At 49.6% G+C, this 27,964-nt stretch overlaps 1 protein-coding gene across 2 annotated transcripts in view; it reads right to left on the bottom strand.

Annotated features, from left to right (window-relative positions):
* Positions 1-27,964, bottom strand: part of SLC24A4 (solute carrier family 24 member 4) — a 194,960-nt gene that overhangs the window by 40,765 nt on the left and 126,231 nt on the right. The window contains exons 3-12 of one of the 2 annotated variants that reach the window (XM_070357870.1): positions 23,826-23,902; positions 20,577-20,651; positions 17,739-17,823; positions 17,110-17,213; positions 16,248-16,322; positions 13,502-13,527; positions 10,944-10,997; positions 8,899-9,041; positions 3,929-4,098; positions 286-490 (exon numbers count right to left, since the gene is read on the bottom strand). In XM_070357870.1, coding sequence (XP_070213971.1) covers positions 286-490; positions 3,929-4,098; positions 8,899-9,041; positions 10,944-10,997; positions 13,502-13,527; positions 16,248-16,322; positions 17,110-17,213; positions 17,739-17,823; positions 20,577-20,651; positions 23,826-23,902 — 1,014 coding nt within the window. The remainder of the gene's footprint in view (positions 1-285; positions 491-3,928; positions 4,099-8,898; positions 9,042-10,943; positions 10,998-13,501; positions 13,528-16,247; positions 16,323-17,109; positions 17,214-17,738; positions 17,824-20,576; positions 20,652-23,825; positions 23,903-27,964) is intronic. The other variant, XM_070357871.1, reaches the window with a different exon arrangement.

Genomic DNA, 27,964 nt, shown 5'->3' with positions numbered 1-27,964 from the left:
GGGCATTTGAGTGCGGTTACTACAGGTTACTGGGGTACTTCCCAGGCCTCCATCTGGCCAGCTGTCTGGCACCCCAGGCTCCCTAACCCTGGGCAGTGCCTGCCTCCTACAGCGGCTCTAACCCACAGTTCAGCACTGAGGAAGTGTTCATTGAGTGACTTAATGTTGGACCCTCACACCAGGCTCCCCTCCCTCCTGAGTCCAGCTCACCATCCTGAAGACCCGGGCTTGGAACCCTGGAGCCCCGAGCAGTGTGGCCCGAGAGCCCTGGCCCCCAGGACTCACCAGGCATAGAGAAGGGGGACAGGAAAGCGGCCTCCACGGGCTCTGGCTCCTGGGGAGGCGGCAGGGGCTGCGGTGGGGGCTCTTGGTCCCGCTGTGGCTCTTCCAGGTTTTCCACGGGCACATTCCCGTTTTCAATGCTCTCGTGCCTCCCGTTCTGAAGCGGCTTGCTGCTCACGCCGTTGGCCGAGTTGATCAGCCTCTGCCTCTGTGTGGACAGGAGGCAAGACAGACACCCAGGCGTGTGACACAGCTGCACCCTGTTGCTTGGTTCCTCAGGCAGGTGGCACTTAAGGGTTTCTAGAACAGCACCCCTGGCTTCGGGTTTGCCTGAGAAATGGCTCCAGGACCTTAGAATCCAGCTAAGTTTGCTCATTTCCACTCGAACCAGTATCAGCAAAGGTATTGGTCAGAGCCCAGGGTTTCTTCTTAGTGTCAGCCTGACAAACTAGCCCATGACACTGGATAAAAGCAATCATTCTGACTTTCCCAGTGGATGGTCACAAGCCACCAGAAGACATTCACAGGAGAGGCTCTGCATAGTCAAAAAATCTCATTTCAGGTATAGCATGCAAAAATTGCATTTACATTGTGTACAATGGTCCAGTGATGATTCATATTAAGATGTAGAACATTTCCAGCCTCTCAGACAACTCGCTAAGGGTCCCCTCTCTCCAGAATTAATTAAGGTAACCCCATTCTGACTTTTATATACATCACTTAAGTTTTTCCTGAACTTGAATTTCTTATAAATGGATTCAGAGAGTACATATTATTTTATATTTGGCTTCTCTCACTCAACCTAATATCTGTGAGGTTCATCCATGTTGTTGCATGAATCAGTAGTTTGTTATTTCCCAGGGGTGTATAGTACTCCACTGTGTGAATAACACACAATATGTCCTTTGCCACTTGATGGGCATTTGGGTTATTTCTTCTTTTTGGTTATCAGGAAGCATGCCATGGCCATGCCTTTTTGTGGACATATGCACTCATTTCTCTGGGGTATTTATCTAGAAGTGGGATTGTGAGATCATAAGGCAGGTGCAAGTTGAACCATTTCACACTTGTGCCAGAAATGGATTATAATTTCAGTTGCTTCCGATTCTTGTCAATGCTTGATACTGTCAATTCTTCCCATTTTAGTCATTCTGGTGGATGTGTGGTGGAATCTAATTGTGGTTTTAATTTGCATTTCCCTTTTAATTTGAGCATCTTATAGGGTTAGTAGCCATTTGGAAGGCTTCTGCTGTCCAAATCTTTTGCCATGTGTAATGGGTATCCCCTGAACCAATCAGACCTCTTCCCTCCCCTATTTCCTTATAGCTCTTGACCAAGTCTGCCTTCTTTCCACCCAAGCAGAAGCCAAGTCAGTGGGTTTCTACTAAACCAGAGAAAGGGAGAAACCACATACCAAGAAATTAACAGGTTTCCATGTTTCTGAAAATCTGTTTGCCTTTGCACAGCTCATCTTTATCTGGCTCTCTTTAAAAATATTTTATGCTCTAGGACTAAAACCTTGTGGGTAGTAATCATCATACATGGACACATATCTTCTTCCCAGTTACATTAGCAGAAAACCAAGAGTCAGTACACAGGCCCCCAAGGCATTACTCCAGAACTGTGTGCCTAACACTTATCCTTGTGGTTACTGGAAGCACAAAGATGGGCCAAAAAAGTCATTATTACTTAAAATGGAAGCATGTTATTTTTTCCAAAGAAAGAGGAATTGACCATTAACTGGCTTCATATTGGTTTTAGGCAGGGACTCCTATATCATGAAGTCTAGGATTGGGTGGAAATCTAAAACTTTTTTTCCTACAAACATGTCCACAACATTTAGCCTAAAAGAGAAAGGTGATCTGAGACACATGCCCAGGCATAATATTTTACTACCCAAAAAGGGTTAAATGAAAGGTCTTCCTTATAGTCAAAACAAAACAAAAAAAACCCACAAATAGCTGTGTTGCAGGGATGAACCAATTCTGACTCCATGATGGATCTGTTTGACTTTAACCTTTGAAAAATTACATTTTTCACCAGGAGCCCACCAGGCTCCTCTGTCCATGGGATTCTGTAGGCAAGAATACTGGAGAGGGTTGCCATGCCTCCCCGCTCCCCGACCAAGGGCTCTTCCAACCAGAGTTTCTTTTGTCTCCAGCATTAGCAGGTGGGTTCTTTACCACTAATGCCACCTTTTGTTATAATAATCATACATAATAACATGCTTCAGGGAACCCTGGGCCAGGAAGATCCCCTGGAGAAGGGAATGACCACCAGCTCCAGTATTCTTGCCTGGAGAATTTCGTGGGCAGAGGAGCCTGGCAGGTTGCAGTCCATGGGGTTCCAAAGAGTTGGACACGACTGAGTGACTAATACTTTTCGGGGAACCCTGACCCTCTTCCTGAAGAGATTAACACATTCTCTCCCTAAAGGCCTGCCTCAGGGGAGTCTGACCCTCTGATTAACACATCACCCCTCTTCCCCCAGGTTGGCCATTCCAGGATATTTCTGCAAGAAAAAGGTCTTTATCTACTCAACTACCCCCCTCCCCACCTCAGTCCTATTGAGACATTAGTCTGCCATCTTCTCAATCAGTCGCTTTCCAAATAATGTCCTAGTCATTGCTTCCACACATAATCTCTCAGTTAATTGGCCTGTCCTGTGGCGAACAGACCTAGTTTGGACTCAGCAACAGCTGTGCAAGGACAGAATTGTAAGGAGGTGGGCCGTGACTCAGTAGGAGTATGAATGGTAGCAATGGGAAGGGGGTCATGACTCTAGCTTTATAGGAATCAAGAGAGAATTATCCTTGGAAAAAGAAAATCTGCAGCTACCTTGAGGTTGCATTAAAAGAGACATAAGTTATAACACTGGTAGCTCAGCTAGTAAAGAATCCGCCTGCAATGCAGGAGACCGTGGTTCGGGTCCTGGGTTGCAAAGATCCGCTGGAGAAGGGACAGGCTACCCACTCCAGTATTCTTGGGCTTCCCTGATGGCTCAGCTGGTAAAGAATCTGCCTGTAATGTGGGAGACCTGGGTTCAATCCCTGGGTTGGGAAGATCCCTTGGAGAAGTGAGCAGCTACCTACTCTGGTATTCTGGCCTGGAGAATTCCATGAACTATATAGTCCATGGGGTTGCCAAGAGTTGGACACGACTGAGAGACTTTCGCTTTCACTTCACTTTCCGTTATAACAAAGGAGGTAATGGATCCACATGCTGAGAGAGACAAACCAGAAGGTTTCTATAGTCTTTCAGTTTTCTTCTAGAGTTGCTCTATCCATAAGAGAATAGATGTGTATTCATTTTTTTTTTTTTTTGCCTTGAGTAACATTAAAAAAAATCTGTACTTCAGACCAGTCTTTCTCCAATTAGTCTTTCTCTAGTGGAAAATACTTAGTGGAATGTGGCAGACATGGTATTCGATTGCTACCTGCCTTAAACTCCTTCCTGATAGGATCATTTGCTGCCTGTGCTGTCTGGGCTTCCTTGCTTCAACGGGCTGGTGATAAACACCAGCCCGGCAGAGGACACTTCGGGCCCAACGCCAGGAAATGTACTGACAAGCCAGGGCTTCCTGCAGTGCTGGAACCCATCCAAGGCCTCAGGCTCATGCGATCTCACGGCCCTTGAAGGAAACTTACCTCATTAATTATGATCCTGCTGGCCATCCGCAGACGAGTCCTGGGCCCAAATTTATTGGTGATCATTACGCGTAAGCCCGCCTCTGGGAAGGTGAACTTGGGAGGGCTGGAGCTCATGACCTCGTCCACCATCACCACTGGGTTTTTGTTGTACTGCGGCTCCTCCTTCACTATATCGAGCACAAAGTCATGATTAGTGCTGAGAACCCCCAGGGCAAAACCCCAGGGCTGGGGTGACTGACATCCCCCTGAGGCACAGACTTCTTTGGCTGTGGTCTCAGCAGCTGGTAGCCACATGGGAGGCTGGCTGCAGATCCTCCCATTAGTAGCATGAACCACCTGGGTCTGAACCACCCACAAGTACTGAACAGATCCCCAGGGTCCCCCTTTTACAGGACCACATGCACATCTCCAGGGCTAGTCCCTCTGCTGACTGATGACCCTGTCTTCTGGGGTCCAGTCTTGGCTAAATGTAAGGGTCTTTCAGTTCCCACCTAAGCCTCATGGGGCAGCCCACCTACAAAGTGGACTGGATCCCTGCCACCTCTCACCAATGAGTCTGAGGGGGACCTTTCTTCCCCACCATTTACAGAGACTCAGACAAAACTTAACAAACAGACAAGGGCCCCCTAAAGGGAAAATGCTGGGAGGTAACAGCACTGGTTCTAAGCTTCCTGTGAAGCTACCTGCTCTGTCTTAGAGGAGCCATCTCCACCTGGCACACTATGCTTCCAAACTGTTCTCCATGAGGTGGTACCAGCGAGGTCAAAGATCTGGCTCACAGGCCCTGACAAGGCAACTAAGACCCAGGAGAGGAGCCTGCTTGTGAAGGGTGCACAGTGAGCTGCTGGCCAAGACCAGTGTCTCCAGTGAAACCAGCACCCTCCAGCAGGGAGGCCACTCTCTGACCCTTTGCTTCCACTCATGAGGCTGAAGAACAAATCTCCTTGGTCCCTGGACCTTCCCCGCCACCTTCAGGAACATGCTCTGGGCTGGAGTCCCTGGAGGAAGCTTGACAGTTAACTCCAGAGCCCAGGAGGGTCCAGAAATAGAAACCCTTCTGGACACAGCACACAGAAGCAGGGGAGCCTTCCCCTCTGAGGGGCTGCCAAAGCAGGTATGCCCGTCCCTCTCCACTGGTCACCCGCTCCTGATGAGTGTCCTTCCTGGATATCAGGGTAGCTAGGAGCAGTAAGAGCAAACCTGCATGAGAGTTAATAGCACAAACACGAACAAATGCACACCAGACACACACACCCTCACCCAACAGGCAGCAAGGCTCAGCAGACAGGAGGCATGTGGTTAGAACCAAAGCCGGGAGGACCATGCATTTGTGGGAGACAAATATCAACCGCCAATGAGGCGTGCATTGGACTCGTGGGTTTGTTTCTTAAATGCATGTGTTATTGCTTGGGTCAAAGCAGATTACTTACAATTTAGAAGAGGAGAAGTGTTAAGGAGACAAAGGCCAACAGAGATTGCAGAGATGATTAGCGTGCGGTGAACGCCGGGAGTCTGGGGCAGCATTCTTGATGGTGGCCAAGGTGCCGGGGGTTACGTGAAGGAGGGTGTTAGTAGGGGGACTTCAATGCTCGGGACCTCTGGCCGTGGGGATGGCCCCTCTCCTCCTTGGCTTCTTGGGCATCTCATCCTGGCACCACCCACCACGTTCTTAGCAGGTAACCCAGCCAATGTCAGCATGTTGCCCCGGAAGTTTAAAGCCAGGTATCACCCGCTCCCTCCCCGTTCCAAGACAAAGTTGCGTCCAGGGCCAGGGAAGCTTGGAAAGGTCCTACAGTGAGCCCAGCTGGTAGTCAAAATGGCCCCGGCTACCGGGTCATGTGCAATGCCACCAGACAGCCAGCAAGGAAAGGCCAGACCTCCAGCCATGGCGGGAAATAGGGTGCCCGCCTGCCTCCATCCTGGACACTTTCCTTGCTGCATTGTGCTCTGCTTTCTTGAGCAGAATTGAAGTGTGGTATAAAAAAATGTGTAAAACTTTTAGGGGAAAAAAAAACTGTATGCAGAACAAAACTGGAGGATGCTATTCCCCACAAAAGAGAACACCAGCTTGCGCTGATCTGGTGGGCTGAACTACATGATCTTTAAGAGCATTTGAGTACATAAGGGCATTTTATAGGAGTGGGGGGTAAAAAGGCAACATCCCCTTTCCTGTCAAGAGGTTGGGTTAAAAAAAGTTTGATTTTACATCTACGGGAAATACCAAAACTGCAAAACAGCAAAATCAGGATTTTGTGCGTGTGTCTTCCTGAAAGCATCTATAAGCCAGCAATCTTTGACAACCCTGGATGGGGTGGTTTATGTGACCTGCCTGGAGCCTGAGGACCAGGGGAGATGAGCTCTGAGTTTGAAAGATTCTGTGGCAACAGTGTCAGAAAGGGTAAAATCCCAAAGCCCTGTTCTCCTCAGGCCCTCCCACCCCTGGTTGTAATCTCCTGCCCCAGTCAATCTGCTTCTAGGAGACAGTGCCCTTCAATGAGTCACAAACACTTCCCCGCTTGCCTACCCCACCCCCCACCCTGTGTGCACATTGAGCAAGTACCAGGCCGGCCAAAAAGTTCGTGTGGCATTTTCCTTAAGATGGAATGGAAAATCTGAACAAACTTTTTGGCCAACTCAATCTGTTCTGTCCCGTCTCAGGTAGCCCCCAGGAGGAAGGTGCCTATCGTGGGTGCTGAGTGAGGGGTGGATCTCTCCACGTGGAAGGAGGAAGGCTGCTGGGGAGAGGGGCCCACTGAAGGAGACCAGGAAGGAGACCTGAAGAGCATGGGCCCGAGAGGAAAGGAGCAGCCTCCACCCAGGGCTGCTTCTCCGGGCTCCAGCCTCCCCAGTTCCAGGCCTACGTGCCCCAGCCCTGCCCCAGCCCATTTCCTCCTTGGCTTTTATCTAAGTGCATTCACCCTGAGAAGAGCTGGAGGGAGACCTATGTCCCCTCCTTTCCTTGGCCTTAGGGGACAGTGTTGTGTCTAATCTTCCAATTTTCCAGAAATTGTCCTGGACTTCGAGGTTTGGGGGAAAGCAATAAACTTGTGGGAAATCCTACTGACATGGATACAAAAGTGAGGGCCACCAGAGAGGGCCTGGAAAGGCCCCACGTGGCCTCAGGGCAGCCTGGATTTGCCTGGAAGAGGATGTGCTCACATCCCTGACATGTGGCACTGGGGACCAGCCTCCTCCATCAGCCACAGGGGCAGCAAGTAGCTCCTGGGGCTGGCACCTGAGGATAGACATCTCCCACTGACTTGGTAAACAGAATCGCTCCTCTCACCATGAAGGTCCAGAGGACCCCAGGAGCCCTGATCTCTGTGTACAAGGATGGCCAGGAACAGCCTCTGTCTTAAGAAACTGTGAGGGGTGGGGACCTGCCTTGGAGTCGCCGTGTCTGTGGAGCTAAAAATCCCAAACACCGGCCATACCATTTCCTCTCCTCCTGGCAAGGCTGTTCTGGAAACAGCTCTCTTCTGGGGCAGCCTGCTCGCATCTAAGAAACAGGCGCATGGCACCGGCCCGTGCTCTGCGGGCCTCCTTCCTGGGGCCCCCAGGGGTGGGCCTGTGACCCTGGCTGTACCCATACCCTCTCCCCAGCAGCCTTCCTCCTTCCACGTGGAAAGATCCACCCCTCATTCAGCACCCACGACAGGTGCCTTCCTCCTGGGGGTTACCTGAGACAGGACAGAACATATTGGGTTGGCCAAAAAGTTTGGGTTTTCCACACAGCTTCCGGAAAATCCGAACGAACTTTTTGGCTAAGCCAGCACTTGCTCAAAGTGCACATGTAAGGAATCTCCTGCCCTGACCCACGCCAGGGTGAGGGCTGGGGGAGTGCCTAGGAGTATAGATTTCGGCCCCTACGTGTCCCAGACACGGGCAAACAGTCCCCTCTGAGCCTATAGGAATTAGGAATTAAAGTGACCTAAAAGAGACAGTGACTTGCCCAAGGCCATGAGGAATAAAAGGGAAATACCCCTCAGGAGGCTGGTCCACGGTGCTCTCTCCTGGTTGAAGGAGACCTTTACCAACACCGTGGGTGGAACTTGTCGGCAATGCCAGTTAAAGCTGTTTCCCGCCCCCCAGATCCTGACTCCAAGAACCTATTCAGACCTTAAAACAAGTCTTGGGTGGGACAGGGCATCAACGCTCTTGGCTCCCTGGCAGAACTACCCCCCTGGATGGAATCACCTGGTAATTGGCTGGATTAAGAATTGAGAATAGGGACGTCCCTGGTGGTCCAGTGGTTAAGACTCTGAGCTTCCACTGCAGGGAATACGAGTTCAATTCGTAGTTAGTGAACTAAGATCCCGCATGATGCAAGGTTCGGCCAAAAATTAAAAAGAATTGAGGACAAGGTTCCCTAGGCAGTAGCTGGTCAGGCCCAAACATTTGGGGGTACTTGACAGACTCGGGCTGGCTTCAGAGGTCCAGAATCACCAAAGGTCCAGGGAGAAGCTGAGGAGACCAGGCCACAGCCCCAGGAGAAGGGCTTCCAGTGGGGCTTTGGGGGGCAGGTCTGGAATTCCTCTCCAGCTCCATGGCATCCTTCCCAGTCTTGCTGTTCCTCTGGGCAATGAGTCAGTGGTCTCTCTAGAACAGAGGTCTGCAGAACCGGGCCTGGCATCTGAGAAACCACAGGGAGACCCCACCTGCTCTGCCTTCCCAAGTCCTCAGCTTCCTGCCACTGGCCTTTGACATGGGTCAGAGATATGGTTCACTGCATGTCAGGAAAGCCAGGCAGGCCTTGAGCCTTCCTCAGGAGGCCTGGGGCGACCCCTGGGGACGTGACTGTGGACCCTGGGCTCATCCTTCTCCCATCTGAGCCACAGCTCCCACATCACTTGCCCTCCTCCTGTAGGGTCCTGTGACCAAGGGGACAGTGACAGCTTATGGTGCGTGTGTGTGTGTGTGTGTGATTTTAATGGCACGTTCGCCCCCTCCTGTCTGCTCAGCCTTACCTTGCCCCAGCAATGGCAGGGAAGGGTCATCAGAGCTACTATCACAGTAATCATTACCATCCTCCAGCTCACTGTTGACCGTGTTGCCATTTGCAATAGCCTTTTGTTTGATTGTGAAAAAGGCCTGCATCTTCACATTGTACCTGCAAGTTAGTTAAGGAGGGAGGTCAGAGCAGCAGGAGAGGCCGGGCAGGGGAGTGGCTAGGGGCGGGGCAGTGGGCAGGGGCCTCCTCCCCATCCCCCTCCCCTGCACACCTGCAGTGAGCTTGGCCTTGGGTGAGGGGGTGGGGAGCTAAGGGGTTTTTTAAAATTAATTTTTATTCGATTATATTAATAGTTGCTTTACAATGTTGTGTGAGTTTCTACCGTATAGCAAGGTGAATCAGCTCCGTACATACAGACATCCCCTCTTTTTTGCGAATTCCTTTCAATTAAATTTATCCCAGAGCAATGAGTAGGGTTCCCTGTGCTATACAGTAGGTTCTCATTACCTATTTTATACATAGCATCCGTAGCGTATTTATGTTAACCCTAATCTTTTCAGCTGAGTTGACAGAGTTTCCTGACAGGAACCCTGGAACAATGGGGCCTGCCCCTTTTGAATGGGCTTCCTGGGGTCAGAAGAGACCTTTTAGCTCAAGAAAATGACTGACGCCTACTTATGTGCACCATAAGCCTGCCCTAACAAAAGCAGCTCAGACCTCAGGAGAGGTCCAAAGCAGGCGTTCCCTGGCCTGGCCTTGCTCCCGTGGGTGCCCGGAGGCCCTGTCCCCACACCATCTTGCCAGCGCCACTGTCCCCACAGAGAGGAGACTCCGTCCCAGACCTCAGGCTGCTGGCCTCACCCAAAGGCACTCAGAGAGGAGACCTTTAAAGACAATCCTGCAGTTTTGACAGCTCACCATCCATTTTTAGAAAACACGATACGTGTTTTATGTCAGCGTGGGGATTCCTAGTCTCATAAACCTCAGTGGTGTTTTCTTTTTTAATTATCTGCGGAGGTGTGAGGAGAAAGTTAAAAATCTGAATGTGGCTTAGCTCATGGGTAGCTTTTTTTTTTTTTTTTCAGTTGTGGAAAAATACATCTGACATAAAATTTTCTATTTTAACTATTTTCCATTTTCAGGCTCACGTTTCGGTGGCCATAATTACATCTCTAAGGTGGTGCAACCGTCGCCACTGTCTAGTCCTCAAATTGTTAGTATCTCAAACAGAACGGGGTCGCACAGAGTCGGACATAACTGAAGTGACTTAGCAGCAAACAGAACTCTGTTCTCATTTGTCAAGGAATCATTAATGACGCCCTCCCCCAGGCACTTGGTAATCAGGCTCTCATCTGCTGCCTGCCTCTAGGAATCTGAGTCTCCTCAGCACCTCACAGAAGTGGAGTGGCCCAGTATTTGTCCTTTAGTGACCTGACTCCTTTCACTCAGTATCATGCCCTCAAGGTTCCTCCACATCAGGCATGAGTCATACTTTCCTTTTTATGACTGAATGCTACTCATCATGGGTAGTTCTGAGATGATTCTGACCGGGGGAAGCTTCCAGAGGGCCTCATGGGTGCACACCCCCCACCCAGCGTCTGCACCTTTAGAACTGCCTGCGGTACCCTCTGCAGTTGTGCAAGGGTGACAGCCTCCAGAGGTGGCATTTTATGAGTCTGGAGAGATTGGAGCTGCCTGGCTGTTTTGAAAGAGTGGGATTAATTTATCAGGGGATTTATAGAGACAGCAAACAAGAGCAGTCACCCTGGGGCCAAGGCTGTGGAAGACGGTGGGAGAGAGGTCCTTGATTGTTATTCAGGGAGTGGCCTAGCCTCCCGCCACCAGCCGCCCGCCCCAACCCAAGTGTGGACAGTACCGTACAACAGAGTCTGAATCTCTCTCTCCCACCTTGGCTGCCCCAGCAGGGTGTCCCCTGGAGAAACAGGGTGGCCAAAAATGACCGAAAGGGCTGACCGAGGTTTTCTTCTGCCTCTGATGAAAGGCTGCAGCGGGATGTGGAACCAGGGGTGAGACAGCCCAGGAGAGGAGAAGGGCACTTACTTCATGATCAGGATGTAAAACACATACAAGACGATGAGCACCAGGCCTTCCCACCTCAGAGAGAGAAAGGAGGCTGGTTAGAACCAGGGAAGCCCGCGGCTGGGGCTGGGCATGCCCGACACGGCGGGTGGGGCAGGGCGGGGTGTCCTGTCACCTTCCCTGACCCAGGACTCAGGCCGGTGAATGAGACACCCAGCCCCAGTCTGTCCTGCCATCTGGCACTCGCTTGGTAACAGAGAAGGCTGGGCTGGGGTCTTCTCAACTACAGGGGCTCTGCGGGACTCAGGACGAGCTCCTCTAGCTACCTAGAAAAGGGAGGAACCACCTCATCCCAGGGCTTCCTTGGTAGCTCAGCTGGTAAAGAATCTGCCTGCAATGCAGGAGACTCCGGTTCGATTCCTGGGTCAGGAAGAACTTCTGGAAAAGGGATAGGCTACCCACTCCAGTATTCTTGGGCTTCCCTGGTGGCTCAGACGGTAAAGAATCCACCCCCAATGTGGGAGACATGGGTTCGATTCCTGGGTTGGGAAGATGCCCTGGAGAAGGGAAAGGGAACCCACTCCAGTATTCTTGCCTGGAGAATTCCTATGGGCCGAGGAGCCTGGGGGGCTACAGTCCATGGGGTCACAAAGAGTTGGACACGACTGAGTGACTAAGCGCAGCACCTCATCCCAGGGAACGGAGGGGAGTGGCCAGGGGTCATGCAGACTTGACCCTAAAGGGCCCTGTGGTCACGCGAGATTCTGGCCAGAGACCAGAGGAGCTGGGTGTGCAGGTGGGAAGGTGCCCTAAGAACTGCCTGAAGAGACAGGCTGGGCACAGTAGCCTCTTGGGTAGAACATGAGGTGGGGGCCGGTGGGGTGGGGGTCTTTCTGGGGTGCACTCTTCCTGTCCAACTCCAGAAGCAGCATCCAACTCCACACGTGATAGGGATTTCTGTAGCTCAAAACACAAGCCTCTGGGTAGTCCCATGGCTTAACTTGTTGGGTCATCTGAGAAATGTGTCCTGAAGACCTACTAAGTGCCCAACATGAGCTGCAGTCATCTTGGGGAGCTCTTCCTCTGCTGACAGAGCCCAGAGCCCAGCAGAACGACAAAGGGGTTTGTCGATGATCTGACCACCCCCTCAGAATTCCATCTACAGGTGAGGAAGAGGAGACCCAAAAGAAAGAGACTTTCTGGCTCACAGGTGGGGTAGACCCAGAACCAGCATGCTCTGGTCCCAAAGCATGCAGCTGCTCACATCAGGCCTCATGAACACATTCCCACAAATAATCACATACAGGAAACAGATCTCAATCACTGTCAACGAAGAGAATGTTTTTATGGCTTGTGGAACATATTGGGTTGGCCAAAAAGTTTGCTTGGGTTTTTACCATAATGTGTTATGGAAAATACGATGTGATGGTGAAGCCCAATACTTTGGCCACCTGATTCGAAGAGCTAACTCACTGGAAAAGATGCTGATGCTGGGGAAAATTGAGGGTAAGAGGTGAAGGGGGCGACTGGATGAGACGGTTGGATGGCATCACTGACTCAATGGACATGAGTTTGAGAAAACTCAGGGAGATAGTGATGGACAGATAAGCCTGGAGTGCTATAGTCCATGGGGTTGCAAAGAGTCAGACATGACTTAGTGACTGAACAACAACAACATCATTATGGGGAAAATCTGAATGAACTCTGGCCAACCCAATACATTCATGCCTTAAAGGTTAGAGTGGAAATATCAACCTTCTCTTTAGAAGTTTGTGCCTTTTGTATCTTAATTAAGAAATTTCCAACCTCAGAGTCATAAAGATGAGTTCTATATTCTACCCTAAAACGCTTTAATTTTGCTTTTTGCAGCAAAATCTTGAATTCCTCTGGGATTTATTCTTATATAAGGTGTGAGGGATTCTACATGGATTCCTTGTTTTCGCAGCACCTGAGGCTGCCCCCCTCCCCATCCCCATCTCTCTGCTTTGTCATGATGCCCCAGCCCAGAACTGGGCCCATTACTGCATTCTCGGTTCCATATTCCACATTGGCCCATGTTTATTCCTGTGCAAAACATCATACTGTCTTCATTATTTTAGCTTTATAAAATATCTTGCTATCTGGCAGGGTGGGAATATTAAGGAAAACACTCTTTGTCACTTTGAAAGGATAGATAAAGGTATGACTGCTTAGAATGATACCCTTTAGGGGACGTCCCTGGTGGTCCAGTGGTTAAGAAGTCACCTTCCAATGCAGGGGTTGTAGGTTCCATTCATTGTTGGGGAACTAAGATCCCACACGTCACAGGCAATTCAGCCCATGCACCACAACTAGACAACCCATGTACTCCGGGGCCACGCCACAAGTAGAGAGAAGCCCGCGCACTGCAATGAAGATTCTGTACACTGCAACTAAGACTCTATACAGTCAAGCAGAAATAAATATTACAAAAGGATGATAGCCTTTTTTACTTTCACAAGTTCTTATGTTTGTAAAAATAATTTTTAAAAAGATTCAGTGAACCCAACAAACAAGGATACTAATGAAAAATGAAAAAGAAACAAATGTTTAAAACTTACCACATAATTTCTTCATCATATATGAACTGGGAAGGCAAAAGAAACAAGAGTGGGGGACAGATTTACTACAAAAGAAGAACAAACACAGACCCCTAAGTACCGTGCGGTGATGCACACCAGCTTGCTCTGATTTTCACAGAAAGCTGGCACCTCTCTCTAGGTCTGGGTTTTTCAAACGTAGAAGTGACCCTTCCTTAGTGGAAACCTTGGTCTGCAGATGCTGCAGGGTGAGGCCTAGTGTGGGTCTCCAAAGAGAACTGGTCTGGCCTTCTGATAATCCAAGTAGCCACAGGGGCCCATCTGCAGGGGTCTACCCTCATTAATGGAATAGGGTTGCTGAAATCAAGAATCTTAAAAACTGAAAAGGTATCTCTGTATGTATGTTTGTGCCTGCATATCTATCTATCTATCTACCCCTCCCTCCCTCCATCTTTGGTACTTCTGTGTGGGGTAGGATGGAGTGGGTGGGGAGGAAAGGGTGTCATTGTCTTAAAAATAAAGAATAAGCCCTTTGGAAGCTCTGAGGACAAAGGACCCACTTGTACCACTTGAAAGGAGGCTGAGGGTGATGGTGAGGTTGCCACAGCTTCATAAGAGGGCACTGACATTGCCCAACAACTCCACCCAGCATCCCCTATGTGGGATGCAGACAAATGATGCCTTTGTGGCCCTGGGAGGCATCCTGTAACTGCCCCGGCCAGGCCCAGTGCACACAGGAGGGGGCTATGCCCACCAGTCAGATCTTGGAGACATCGGGGTCCCTACACACGATGCCAGGACAGGCCACGGGCTGCAGTCTGGATTTGGGCCCACTGCACCCTCTGCTGGTTGTCAGGCGGGCAGCACACACAGGATCTGCTTTGGGAAGCCACTCGGACTGGGTCATCCTGGCTGGGCACTGCTCTGAGGCTCCCCAGACTCAAGGCTCTGAGGAAGAGGCAGAGGGGAGCCTGGTATCACCATCTGGGGAACTTGGGGGACACGTATGGGGACAGTGTCAGTTTTTTATCACCCAGTGGAAGGCTACTGGCATTTAGAGGATGAAGACCAGGGACACCAGTCAGTCTCGAACATGTAAAATGTTTCTCCCAGAGGAGTTATCCATATTTGACAGACATCTTGTATGTCCTGCTAGATATTTAAGCCAGCAGCAAAAAAAATGACCTGAGCCTTGAACTTAACTCCATTTTATAAATCAAAGTATTTTTGCACAGTTTTAATAAATACTTAATTTTCTAGTGAGTTAGCTATCACGCAAGTGGAGAGGGATGACTGTACTTGGCTCAGTTTAGGATTTTATCAGCAGTCATTCACAATTTCAGAAAATTCCATCATCAATGTCAACACCACTCATGGGGTGGCCAGTCCAGCATATCAGCCTGCACTGGCAGCCAGAGGGCCTGGAGACTTCCTGTGTGAGGGCAACAGATTACATCACTCAGCGTTCCAGCATCTTCCTGCCCAAAGAGTTACACACTAGATGTATTCTTTTATTATGCATTACTTTTGCCTTTTATGATATGCTTTCGGGTATTATGCTGATTTGGTAAAATCGTATATAGGTAAATTGTTTTACCTCTAACTTTCATTTTTGGGAGTGTGGTGGGCAGTCTCTCAGATACCTGACATTCAAGCTCCCCTTGGCATGTGGCCTGATCGTAGGGATCTGCTTCTAACAGAATATGGCAAAAGTGAGGGCTGTCACGTCCGAGATTCGGTTACAAACAGACTGTGGCTTCCATCTCGGCACCTGCTTGCCCTTGCTGGGAGGGGAAGCAGTCCCCAGTGATGTGAGCTGTTCTATGGACAAGCCTGAGGCCTGCCCACCGCCTCATGAGGGATCTTGAAAGCAGATTGTTGCCCAGGGGAGCCTTGACGTAACTGTTTTCTGGACGGTGAGTACACAGATGAGAGATCCTCAGCCAGAGGGCTTGGCTAAGCCACTCCCAGATTTGATCCATAGAAAAAGAGGGCAATAAAAGTTTGCTGTCTTAAGCTGCTGAGTATGAGGGAAATTTGTTACATGGCGACAGCTAACTAATACAAAGATCACGGTTATCAAATCCAGTTGGCTCTAGATGTCCTTAGGGGGAGAACTATTCTAGAATACATTTCATACTCTGAGATCTGGGCATGCCACATGCATCTGCCCTCTTGATGTGACCTGCCCTCATGCAGTCACTTGAAAGCACCTTTTGGATGGAAACTGCTCCCCTGTGGGTGACACGGTCCTCAGCAGTAAACTGTGTCACGGGCTTCACTGCCGTGTCACTGTCACATGGTATGCATGATGTCACCCCAGGCCTCAGGGGTCCCTGTTTCAGGCCCTCTGCTTTTTCTGCCCACATCCTCGCTCCCAGCTGCCTAACCTGAGGGCTCCCAGCTGGTCTCTCTCTTCCCAGCTCTGCAGTGAGCTAGGCAACCAGAAACTCTGCTCCTTGGGAAACTGGCTCTAAGTGAGGATCTGAAGGCCTCTGATGAGCACATTCTTAAGCTTAACTGCATCAACCATATGATGCCTGCTTTAGTTTTTTCAAGGCCGTTCTGCCCTCAAGGTGGTACCTGGATGTGCTTGATAACCAAGGCATTGGGTATGAGGTTTTTGGGACAGGGAAGCACCGTGGAGGGGAATAGGTCAACTCGACCACAGTGAGTGGCCAGCACACCACAGGGCGGGGTGCCGTGGGTTCTCTGGTCATAGTGCCAGGGACAGGACAGTGGGGCGGGGGAGGGTGCGTTAACTCACGGCAATGAGCACGATGACAGACAGGGTGTAGTACACGGAGTCTCGGCACACGGCCCACCATGTCAGACGGACCACCTGCCGAGCAAAGGGCCATTAGCGTCACCAGCTGGGGTGTCCCATTGCCCCCAGACCCCTGCAGCTGCAGACACATGCCCTCGGAGCTCATCTTAACTGTCCACCAGGACCACAGCGTGTCTGGCTGCTCCAGGCCACCTTGCTCTCTTGGTCATATTTGGGTACAGAAGGACAGCGTGTTCACATTCATAAGTAATGGCAAAGCTGCCCCCTGCTCCTTCACGGTGACCACATGGCAAGTATCCCAGGAGAAGCCATGTGGCCGGGGGAGGCCAGAGACACTCACTCTTCTCTCAGCGCTAGAACTTTCTGGGGGTGACTGGCTGCCTCCCTCTACCTCCCTGGCCAGAGAGAGCTTTCCATGAGCCCGACTCTCTGAGGCCAAGTCTAATGTCCCCCTGTGGCTCCAAGGATCAGGAAGATGTGATAGGAAATCTACAAGCCAGCTTCATGCACCCATAGGGAGGCAGAAGACAGGCCCCAGGTAAGTCCAGAGTCTAGTTCATGGTCAGGGTTACAGGAAACGCTTCTTAAATATTTACTGCTGTCAAATAAATGTCCCACAACCCACCCCCGAGACCAGCCAAGGGGGCAGCTGACGCTGTTTCTGCTCTCAGACCCATGGGTGGAAGGAACACAGGACACCCCTGTTACACGCAAGGAAAGGGGCTTGGAGGGGACACCCCTGCTCAAAGCCACAGGGAGTTACAGGCATGGCTAAGGATGGGCCTTGGATCTCTCCCACGCTATCCCTATGTCATTTCATGAGAAGAGAGACACCACTGACCTGCCCTGCGAATAATCCACAAACTCCGATTATACACAGGATGTTGAACACAGCAGAGCCCACGATGGTTCCAACCCCAACATCTCCGTGGGTGATGAACACGCCTGGGAAGAAAGAGGCACAAACCTCATGTGCAAGCCCAGGCCTGCCCCTTCCTCAGACCCTGGCCGGTTCCGTGTCCCCCACCCCATGAATGGACCGGACTTGTTCTTACTACCAGGGAACACCCGAGATGCTGGTGAGAATGACAAAACCAGAGGTGGAGGAGTCCTCAGGGACCCGCTACACCAATCCTCCCATTTGGGGAACAGCTTTATCGATAATTCACATGCTGTAAAATTCACCCATTTAAAATATCACTTTAGCATTTTCTGGTATAGTCAGAATTATACAATCATCACTGCAATCTAGTTTTAGAACGTTTTCATCACCTCAAAAACACCCATACCTGTGAGTACCCTACTCCACTCCACAGCCCAGGAGTGGAGTAATTCACTTTCTCTCCACGTCTCCCATTTTACAGATGAGAAAACTGACACTCAGAGCTGAAAAAACATGCCCACAAGAGTCTGGGCACCCAACCTGGGTTCTTCCTATATCCCATGTCTCAAGCTGATAGGATTTCTTACCAATAACAGAGGCAAACAGCTCTGGTGTTGAGCTTCCCGCAGCCATGAAGGTGGCTCCAGCCACATCTTCGCTCAGATGGAGTTTCTGAAACAGAAGTGACCGCAGACCCTCAGGCTGTACTGCAGGTGCAGTAAGCATGCCTACTGGCCACTTATGGAGAGTGCGGGGCACAGCCCCGCAGCCAGAGTCAAGCTTCAGGGCTGGTGGCCTCTCTTTGCTCATCCCAAGCATATGCCCTCCTCCACTCTGCCTGATGTTCGCTCACCTCAGAGTCCCCTCTCCCCTTCCTCCATCTGTCAATTTTTGTTCATTGTCTGAATGCTTAAATAGTCTCTCTTTGATGAAGACTTTTCAAAAGGGCCACCACGAGTCATCCACTCCCCCAGGGAAGAGAAGCTGAAACATGACTCATGCAGTGAGGATCTGAGGTCCATGTGCATGCTTCCCCCACTGGATGACAAGATGGGTCTTTCTCATCTTTGGATGCCTGGAACAGGAGCTGGGGATCATTGGGGAGTCTGCTAGTCTAGTGCCTGTCACTTCTGGTGCTCATGCAGACCTTGGGTACCATGTGAACATCCATACATCAGGTTGTGGGATGTGGCAAACTCAGGTGCATAGCCTGGCCCCTGCATCCCAGAAGGCCTTCCCAATGGCAGGCTGGACACCTGGCTGCCCACTGGAATAGACCTCACCTCCTGTCCCCAGAGTTGAGTCTGTCCTGGGTAATAATTTCAGTGGGGGAGCATTTTTTTCTGCCAAGCCCTCAGACAGGGCTAGAACTATCTAGGCCCACTCTGCTTGGTGAGACCATGTTCTGGACACAGAGACCCATCCTCTGATCTGGAATTTGGGGCTGGGGGCTTTGGGTGCTTGGGAAAACCATGGAAATTCTGGGTCCCCCTGAATGCCAACTTGAAGGTGCCTGGCTATGGTCCTTAGGAGGCCTCTGGGAAGACTGGCTCAGAGCAGGACTTGGTCTCCTCTAGCCCCCACCTCCCAAAGCATTCCTTGGGAGCCTGGGCTCTGAAGCCACTGAGGAATCCATTCCCTGGGCCAGTACAACCTCCTCAGTAAGCTTGCTACGGAAGGAGTCCTCAGAAGGGTTGGAGCTGTGGGTTTGTTGGGAAATGGGATAGGGGCACAGCATTGACCCCCCCAGGCAGAAGCCCACCCACCCTAGCCCTGCCAAAGAGGAGGTATCACAGAGGTTCAGCCATCAGAGCACCTATGATAGCTTTTACCAGAATCCAAACCATGCTATATCCTGTCCTGCCTCCTTCCTGCCTCTGCCTGGGTCACTCCTTCCCTCTGGAATGACCTCCTTCCACTCAGCTGGTGGAACTTCTCATTCCCAAAGCCTGGACCAAATGCCACCTCCTCCATGAAGCTTTCCTCGGTTTCTCCCCAGAGATGCTCCTTCCCTCCTTTTGAATCCTCAGTACTTTTGATGGCTCTCACTAGGTCCCTTCCATCAGCATTCCCTATGAAGCCAGGACCATCACCCTTGCTCACCTCTGTGTTTTTAGGGAGATGGGTAACCTCGTCTAGCATCTCCACTGAATGGGGCCCTGTGTCCATGGGCTTCTGTCACCTCAAAGTGGGCAGGGGACCCAACCTTGTTGTTGCGATCCACAACATATTCCAGGGTGTATATTCTGGAAAGACCAGTTGACTGTTTTTCCTGAGAGCCTCCTCTGAAGAAGTGATAGCCCACCACTCCAGGGCTGCCTCTAGGTTGAACAGTCAACCCTGACATCCCAGCAGCCATTTCCTGATACTGTTCCTCCTCTGGCTCAGTTCTCTCACTGACAGGTGTCTTGGAGAAGAGCATATGGTTTGATCTGAGTGGGGTGAGAGGTCAAGTGTGGAGCAAGGGGAAGGCAGGGCCTTTGCACACTTTTGCCAGGTCACTCACCACTTAGTGAACTAGGTCAAAAGCAGCCAGTCCTCCTGGAGCTCAAGTAATGGGGACGTGCCCACCCCTAACAGTCCATGTCCAACCTGCAAATGTCCCAACGACAGTACGGCTTCAAATAGCTGGGAGACTTCAAGTGGATAAAGTGCAGTGACACCCAGATCAGTCTGCACTTGTGCACATGTGTTAAGTTGCTTCAGTCTTGCCCGACTCTGTGAGACCCTATGGACTGCAGCCTGCAGGTTCCTCTGCCCATGGGATTCTCCAGGCAAGGATACTGGAGCGGGTTGCCATGACCGCTCTCCAGGGGATCTTCCCAGCCCAGGGATTGAACCCACATCTCTTGTGTCTCCTGCATTGGCAGGCAGGTTCTTTACCACTAGTGCCACCTGGGAAGCCCCCAGTCTGAACACAGCAGATGCTAAAAACAGAGACAGTTTTCCTTCCTTGGCTAGAAGTTGAGAGAGGAGGGGGCAGGACTGGGAAAACTTAACAAAAGAATTAAAAGGAGACAATGTCAGGCTGCAAAGGCATTCCCTGCCATTGCATCTCAGCATCTTCCCTGGGGACACAGAGCCCCACCTGGTACCTGTCACTTGCAGCTGGTTTTGGCAAATGCTCCCTAACTAACCAGCTTTGGCTTAACTACCAGTACCTGCTATGAAGCCAGAGGTCCTGGGTAATAATTTCACTGGGGGAGCATTTTCTTCTGCTAAGCTCTGGGGGAGGACACCACCCCCTAATTGTAATCTGGAGCTTCAGAGCGAGGCTTTGCACTAGCGATGCCAACTACTTGGCCTGACAACCTTCACTGCCAGAGTGTTCCCCACTTCTTGGCCTGGCACTGATATGCCAAGTGTCAGTCACCCCCAGCCCCCGACCCAGGCTTTGCCAAAGGTTCTAAGACCTTCCCACGCACCTCGCAGATCTTCTCTAGAGATGGAACAAAGAAGTCATCACAGACTATGGCCAAGGCGTAGAACATGTACAGAGCCTGCAAAGGAAACGGGGGGACAGCATCAGCCAGGACTCCCGCCAGCAGTGGGAGTGGCCAGGAACCCATCACGCTCCACACCAGCCTGCTTGGGTTAGGAAAACTCCAGCACCACTGGGGTGTGCTTCTCCTCAATCCCCTCACTGGCAGATGGGACCCAGACAGGAGAAACAACCTGTTGAGCATCGGAGTGGAATAAAAGTCAGTCCACAGAGTCCTGTGTCCCTTCCTCTCTTCTTAAACAAGCAACCGTCTCTCTCCAACACACAAGTAGGCCCTCGACAGGCAAGATCCAAACCTCAAGGGCTGAGAAGGAAAGCATTTAAAACCATTACCTTAAGAGTTTAAAATAATCATCATCCTGATTTTCCCTCTTCGAGTTTTAGCAAAGGCATCATTTCCTGTCACCAACTGCCCACCTCCTGCCAAAACAGACAACTTGAGACCCAGCATTTCCTGGGATGCTGCTTGATGTTGGTCCAGGTTAAAATACATGAGCCACTGAACATTGGGAGGTTCACGGGACAGAATCCAGATTCTAGGGCTAATCCTGGGAATTTTTTGCCTTGTGATTTTGGATAAGTCATGTCTCCAAGTCTCATTTTCTTCTGTTTCATGACAGAGCAAGAACAGATCAGTAGTTTTTAGATGATGTTATCTGCAGAACTCCTCTCTGACCTGTCCACCCAACATGACTTTACTGAGCTCATCTTATATGCCAGGTACTATTCTAGCCATGAGGGATAAGGGGACAAGGATGCCAGGAAAAGCCTCTGCCTCTTTGTGGGGGACAAATAGGCAAATAAAGTATCTATCATGGCTAGGAAACAGCACGTGAAAAGGTCCTGAGGCAGGAGTGTGTTCGATGCATTTGAAAAACAGCAAGGACATTGGTGCAGGCAGAACAGATTGAAAGTAAAGTGGAAAACGACTAAGGTGAGGTTGGAGGGAGTGGCAAGGACCAGAATCTGTGGAAAGGAGATGCGATTTTATGCTGAGCACTGGAGGAAGCCATTTTTTTCTTCAGAGAAAAAGTGAGATGAATGCCCTATTCCCGAAAGAGGGAAAGGCTGGGCTGCTTCAGCTAAAATGGTGTGATATTCCAACAACTTTACAATTAATTGCATGCATGCAGGCATGCTCAGTCGGTCAGTTGTGTCCGACTCTTTGCGACCCCATAGACTGTAGCCCTCCAGGCTCCTCTGTCCATGGAATTTTCCAAGCAAGAATACTAGAGTAGGTTTCCATTCCCTACTCCAGGGGACCTTCCTGACCCAAGGGTCGAATCCATGTCTCTTGTGCCTCCTGCATAGGCAGGTGAATTCTTTACCAACCGAGCTATCAGGGAAGCCCACAGATAAAGTGGAAGATCTATCAACTGTGACCACAGCATCCAAGGCAAATGTGTGCTGGAGTCCAGGTGTGGCTATCCCTGAATTTGACTCATTATCATTTGGGGGGAAGCAAAAAGAAACAAATACCGGGGGTGTGGGGAACGTGGAGAGAGAGAGAGAGACAGGAGACACTGCTACAAATCTCAGGATCCCAACCTAAATTCATACCCTCAGAAATTCGCCCCTACAGCATTTCCCAGGCAAAGAGCCTCTGGTTCCCCTGACGTCTCAGAAACACTGGAGAGAAAAGGGGGCCAAGATGGCGCTACTATTTCCTTCACTTGGGCGGGAAGTTCTGAGAAGCTTCTTAGTGCTACAGACAAAACCTGGCTCCAAAGCTCAAGTTTTTTCTCGCTCTAAAGAAGGGCTCAGCAAAGTTTTTCTTAAAGTGTCTGATGAGTCTTTATAGGCCATACAGCCTGTCCTAACTCTGCTGCTGTAGAAGAAGAGCAGCCATGGACAGGAGGGTGGCTGCCTACCAATAAAACTTTATTTATAAACACAGGAAGTGGGCTGGATTTTGTTCTCCAGATGTAGTTGGGTAGTGCGTGCTCTAAAAGGGTTCCTGCAAAATTCCCGAGGACCTCTCAAGTTCAGGAAAAAAGGCTTTGACAAGACATTGGTGAGGCAGAGGGACAGATTGTGGGACTAACTGGTCAAATCCACATCCCCTCAGTGAATGGGGAGGGCAGGGGAAAGCCAGAGAAACTAGAAAGATAATAACTCCCTTTGAGAAATAATACACAAGACTGTCACTTGAAATTTGCCTACAATCTTCATTTTCATTAATGGTTTATCCCGTTAATTAAAACTTCACTCACCCCTTATTCTCAGGTGGCTACTATCTATGTGAGAATCCCAGCTTTCCCTTGCTTAATTATCTCTTGCAAAGATGAATACTTGGTTGGGTTTAAATATAGAAGCAGATGGTGCTGAGCGGTCAGGGAACCACATCAGGAGGAACATTTGCTGTGGTAGATCCAAAGTAGAAAATTAAACCCTAAGCGCTTTCATTTCCCTGCATCAGACAATGAGGCTGGCAAACTTTTTCTACAAAGAGACAGACAGAAAATCTTTTTTGGCTTTGTGGATCCCAGAGTCTTTGTCACAACTACTCCGGTCAGCCAGTGAAGCAGAAAAGCAGCCACAGATGATATACAAATGAATGAGAATGGCTGTGTTCCAATAAAACTCCATTTATAAGTATGGGCAATGGCTGTGGGCTGTAGTTCGCATGCAGAGAAGAGCAACTATTACCTATCATTTAGGTTTGAGCTCACTATGCCTTTTTGAACTGCTACTCGAACTCTGCCGCTGCTCACCAGGCTCATTTAATACTGAGGAAGTTTGAGAAGAAGAGCACCAAAGTCTCAAACCGCAGTTATGTCAGGACGGTAAAACGTGGGGCGGGGGAGGGGGTGGGGGTGGCTCCTGGAGAGCATTATCCCATTCCCTGCTATGTCTGAAGGATGTGACCCATGTTCGCTTGTATTTACACATCTGGGGAAGAGATGCCGTCACTCCCGTTTTATAAAAAGCAGAAAAGGAGGCACAAGAAGACGTGAATCTTTGTCCTGGCTCTGGGGCCATTCACTGTGTGACACTGAGCAAGTCACTTCACATCCTTAAGACTTCATTTCTTTGCGGTTAAAACACGTCCAGGACCTGTTCTCAGAGGGCTCTTATAAGAACACGGTGAGATCTCTGACACCTTGTGCTCTGCAGACAGGCTTCCCCTGCTGGAAACTGAGGGATGTCCCACCCCAAGAGGGCCACTTACACCAAGAATATGCAGCAGGACGGCCCCGTGCTGTCGCTCGTTGTTGGAGAACAGGTCTGTGGGGAACTCGTGAATTGCTGGAAGACAAGAGGACAGGGTAAGGTGTTAGTTATCAAGGAGTGTCCCTAGGGCTTGGCCATGGAACTGTGGAGGCCCGGTGTTGGGCCTGGGGAGAGGCTGGCTATTTCTCCTCTGTTTGTGGCAGATCTGAGCTCTTAGGAAAACATTGCTGGATATAGATTATCCAGATATTCTAGTACCTTAGAGTTGACCATGGTTTGTATATCCCTTGCAATTAAAAAAAGAGAGCATGAAACACATCACAACCACTAGGATGGCTATAAACAAAAAGACAGATAAAAACTAGTGTTGGCAAGGAGGCTGGAGCCCTCATACATTACTAGTAGGGATGTAAAACAGTGCAGTCACTTTGGAAAACACTCTAGCAGTTCCTAAAAAGATTAAACAGAGGGTTTGACCTGCAATTTTACTCCCAAGTATCTTCCCAGGGGAAATGGAAAACATACATTCACACAAAACCTGTACATGAATGTTCATAGTGGTATTATTCATAATAACCAAAATGCAGAAACAAGCCGAACATCTACCAACTGATGAGAGGATAAAGCGTGATACATCCATACAAATGGAATATTATTTGGTGATAAAAAGAAGTACTGATACATGTTACAATATGGAGGATGCTTGAAAACATTTTGCTAAGTGAAAGAATTGTAAGAAGTCAGTCACAAGACTACTTATTGTATGGTTCCATTAATATAAAATGTCCAGAAGAGGCCAATCTATAAAGATGGAGATAGATTAATGGTTTCCCAAGGCTGGAGGGTATGGTGTTTGGGGGATGACAGCTAAGAGGTACTGCATTTCTTTCTGGGGTGATGTTTGCAGCGATGCTTGCCCAATTCTAAATATGAAGAGCCACTGAATTCTGTGTTTTAAATAGATGACCTATATAGTATGTGAATTATATCTCAATAAAGTTGTGACCCCAGGTGGTATTAGTGGTAAAGAACCTGCCTTCCAATGCAGGAGACTGAAGAAACTCGGGTTCAATCCCTGGGTCCGGAAGATCCCCTGGAGTAAATGGCAACCTATTCAATATTCTCGCCTGGAGAATCCCATGGATGGAGGAGCCTGGCAGGTTACAGTCCATGGGGTCGCAAAGAGTTGGCCACAACTGAAGCGACTTGGCACAAAGTTGTTACCAAAAAAAGCATTAAAAAATCGAAAGATGCCAAAGAGGAAAATCAGGGGATGGTTCCTCATTCTGTCAAAGGATTCTGATCACATTCTTACCAGAGAGCTTTCCAACTGGCTTCAACACACACTCAGATCTGTTACGAACACAATCCCCACCAAGAGTCTTGCTGAGGCTGGAGACAGTTGTCTTGCTCTGAGCGGGCTGTGAGTTCACATGGCCAAGTTCGGGTCTTAGCTCTAATATTTACAGGCTGGGTCAACAGGGACACGTTCCTTAACTTCCTTGTGCCTCAGTTTCTTCATTGGTAAAATGGTGAGATTAACTTTAATAACATGCCTTAAAGTGTTTCAAGCTCATGGTGAGCTTCAAACCAGCACCCTCATCCCAGGATTCTAGAATTCTCTTCCCTCACCACTGTCAAGTCAGAGCTGAGAAGCAGCTCCAGGAAGAGAGGCTGGAGTCGCTTCAGAGCTCAGGGACAGATGGCCTCTTTGCAAAGACCTTCCGGTCTAGACCCGTCAGCCCCTTCTCCCACCTTCTCCTCCCACCCACAGCGCATCTGTCACTCCTGGTGGGGAAGTGGAGATCCCAGAGAGGTCAAGTGATGCTGTCAGGGATGGGGATGGCACTGTGGGCACCAGGAAAATCTGTCCTCTGCTGAGCACTCATTCAGCAGAACCACACAGAGCAGGGGAAATGGTCCACGGGAGGTGAGGCTCCAGGTCAGCCCTGGAAGGGGAGCTGAAGCCAAGCTGGAACAAGGGAGGAGGCAGGGCTAGGAGCACCCTTGTCTCCTGACCTCTCAGGTCCACCCCAGTGCCAGGGACGCTTCCACCAGTACAGGCAGCATCTCAGGTCACTGAGCGCCATGTCATGCACCTTTCTTTGGCCCCAAGAATGCCCCTGTGGGGTGGGTACCATGTGCTCTGGGCTCACGGCATTCTGGACTGTAGGGGGAGCCCCGTGAGGCAGGGAGCCCTCTGCTCTGGGAATCAAACACTCAGGAAGCAGGTTCTGTCTCTGACGTGCCCAAGTAGCCTGAACAACTCATTTGCTTCTTGGCCTCAAAATGCTCACCTGTAATGGAGGAATAACTGTTTCTCATCATCCAGTCAATCCTAAAGGAAATCAACCCTGAATATTCATTGGAAGGACTGATGCTGAAGCTAAAGTTCCAATACTTTGGCCACCTGATGCAAAAAGTTGACTTGTTGGAAAAGACCCTGATGCTGGGAAAGATTGAAGACAGGAGGAGAAGGGGGCGGCAGAGAATGAGATGGTTGGATGGCATCACTGACTCAATGGACATGAGTTTGAGCAAGCTCCGGGAGATAGTGAAGGACAGGGAAGCCTGGCGTGCTTCAGTCTATGGGATCACAAAGAGTTGGACATGACTTAGCGACTGAAAAACCACCGCCCCCAATGGGTGACCAACAGGTAAGTATCCTTCAATGTCATTTCTGCAGGTTCTCCATCAGACACTGCCACATCCCCATATCCTCATCACTGGTCCTCATCGAATACTGGAAGCTTCTGGAAGGCATTAATCCACACTGTCCTGGCACACAGTAGGTTCTCAATAGGCCTTAACAGTCAATTGAAAATGCTAAAATATTTGGTTGGCCAAAAGTTCGTTCAGGTGTTTCCATACCATGTTTCTGGTATGTTTGGGTTTCTGGAAAAACCCAAATGAACTTTTTGGCCAACCCTATATTAACAAAAAGGGCTTCCCTCAAAGCTCAGTTGGTAAAGAATTCACCTGTAATGCAGAAGACCCCGGTTCAATTCCTGGGTCGGGAAGATCCGCTGGAGAAAGAATAGGCTACCCATTCCAGTACTTTGGCCCCCTCATGCGAAGAGTTGACTCATTGGAAAAGACTCTGATGCTGGGAGGGATTGGCGGAAGGAGGAGAAGGGGACGAAAGAGGATGAGATGGCTGGATGGCATCACTGACTCGATGGACGTGAGTCTGAGTAAACTCCGGGAGTTGGTGAGGGACAGGGAGGCCTGGTGTGCTGCGATTCATGGGGTCGCAAATAGTTGGACATGACTGAGCGACCGATCTGATCTGATCCAGTATTCTGGCCTGGAGAATTCCATGGACTGTGTAATCCATGGGGTCGCAAAGAGTCAGACACAACTGAACGACTTTCACATATTAACAAAAATGACAATGTACATCATCTCATCCTGTTAGAATGCTTTCATTACTCTTGCAAGACTCTTAAATACCTAGAATGATACCTCTTCTGGTTCAGAGTCGACACAAAAAATGCTTATAAGTGCATGCTCAGTTGCTCACTCGTGTCCAACTCTTTGCGACCCCATGTACTGTAGCCCACCAGGTTCCTCTGTCTATGGAATTCCCCAGGCAAGAATACTAGAGTGGGTTGCCATTTCCTTCTCCAGGGGGCCTTCCCAACCCAGGGATTGAACCCATGTCTCCTGCATTACAGGCGGATTGTTTACCCACTGAGCCACCTAGGAAGCCCCAAATGCTTATTATAAACTTCCAGGATAAAAGTCCCTCCTCTGTGAATATAATTTGGCTCTAAAAGTGATGGGTTTTCCTTTAAAACAAACAAAAAAAAATCTGCTTTTTAAGATAAGTCTCCCAATAAAACCTAGAAAACATTATTAGCTCCCCTAGACATTCAGAAAATGTTCCCACTTTAAAACAAGCAGCATTTAATGAAATATAGATTCTTTCACTTTTTTCCCCTGTAATCAAACTTCTTTAATAGAATTGCTGCTGTCAGTTCAAGGGCAGGAGTCTGCTTCAAGGCTCAGCTCAGAGATGGAGAATTATAGAGGGAATAACTTGGCATTCTTGTGTCCAGGATCTTGTTTCCAGGAGAAATGGAACTGTCTGGGATATAAGGGCAGATCAAACAGACATTTCTGCCATGAAAATGA

Source organism: Bos mutus, chromosome 21 (assembly GCF_027580195.1).
Source record: "Bos mutus isolate GX-2022 chromosome 21, NWIPB_WYAK_1.1, whole genome shotgun sequence".
Taxonomy (NCBI): Eukaryota; Metazoa; Chordata; class Mammalia; order Artiodactyla; family Bovidae; genus Bos; species Bos mutus.
This window is presented reverse-complemented; position numbering and strand designations above follow the sequence as displayed.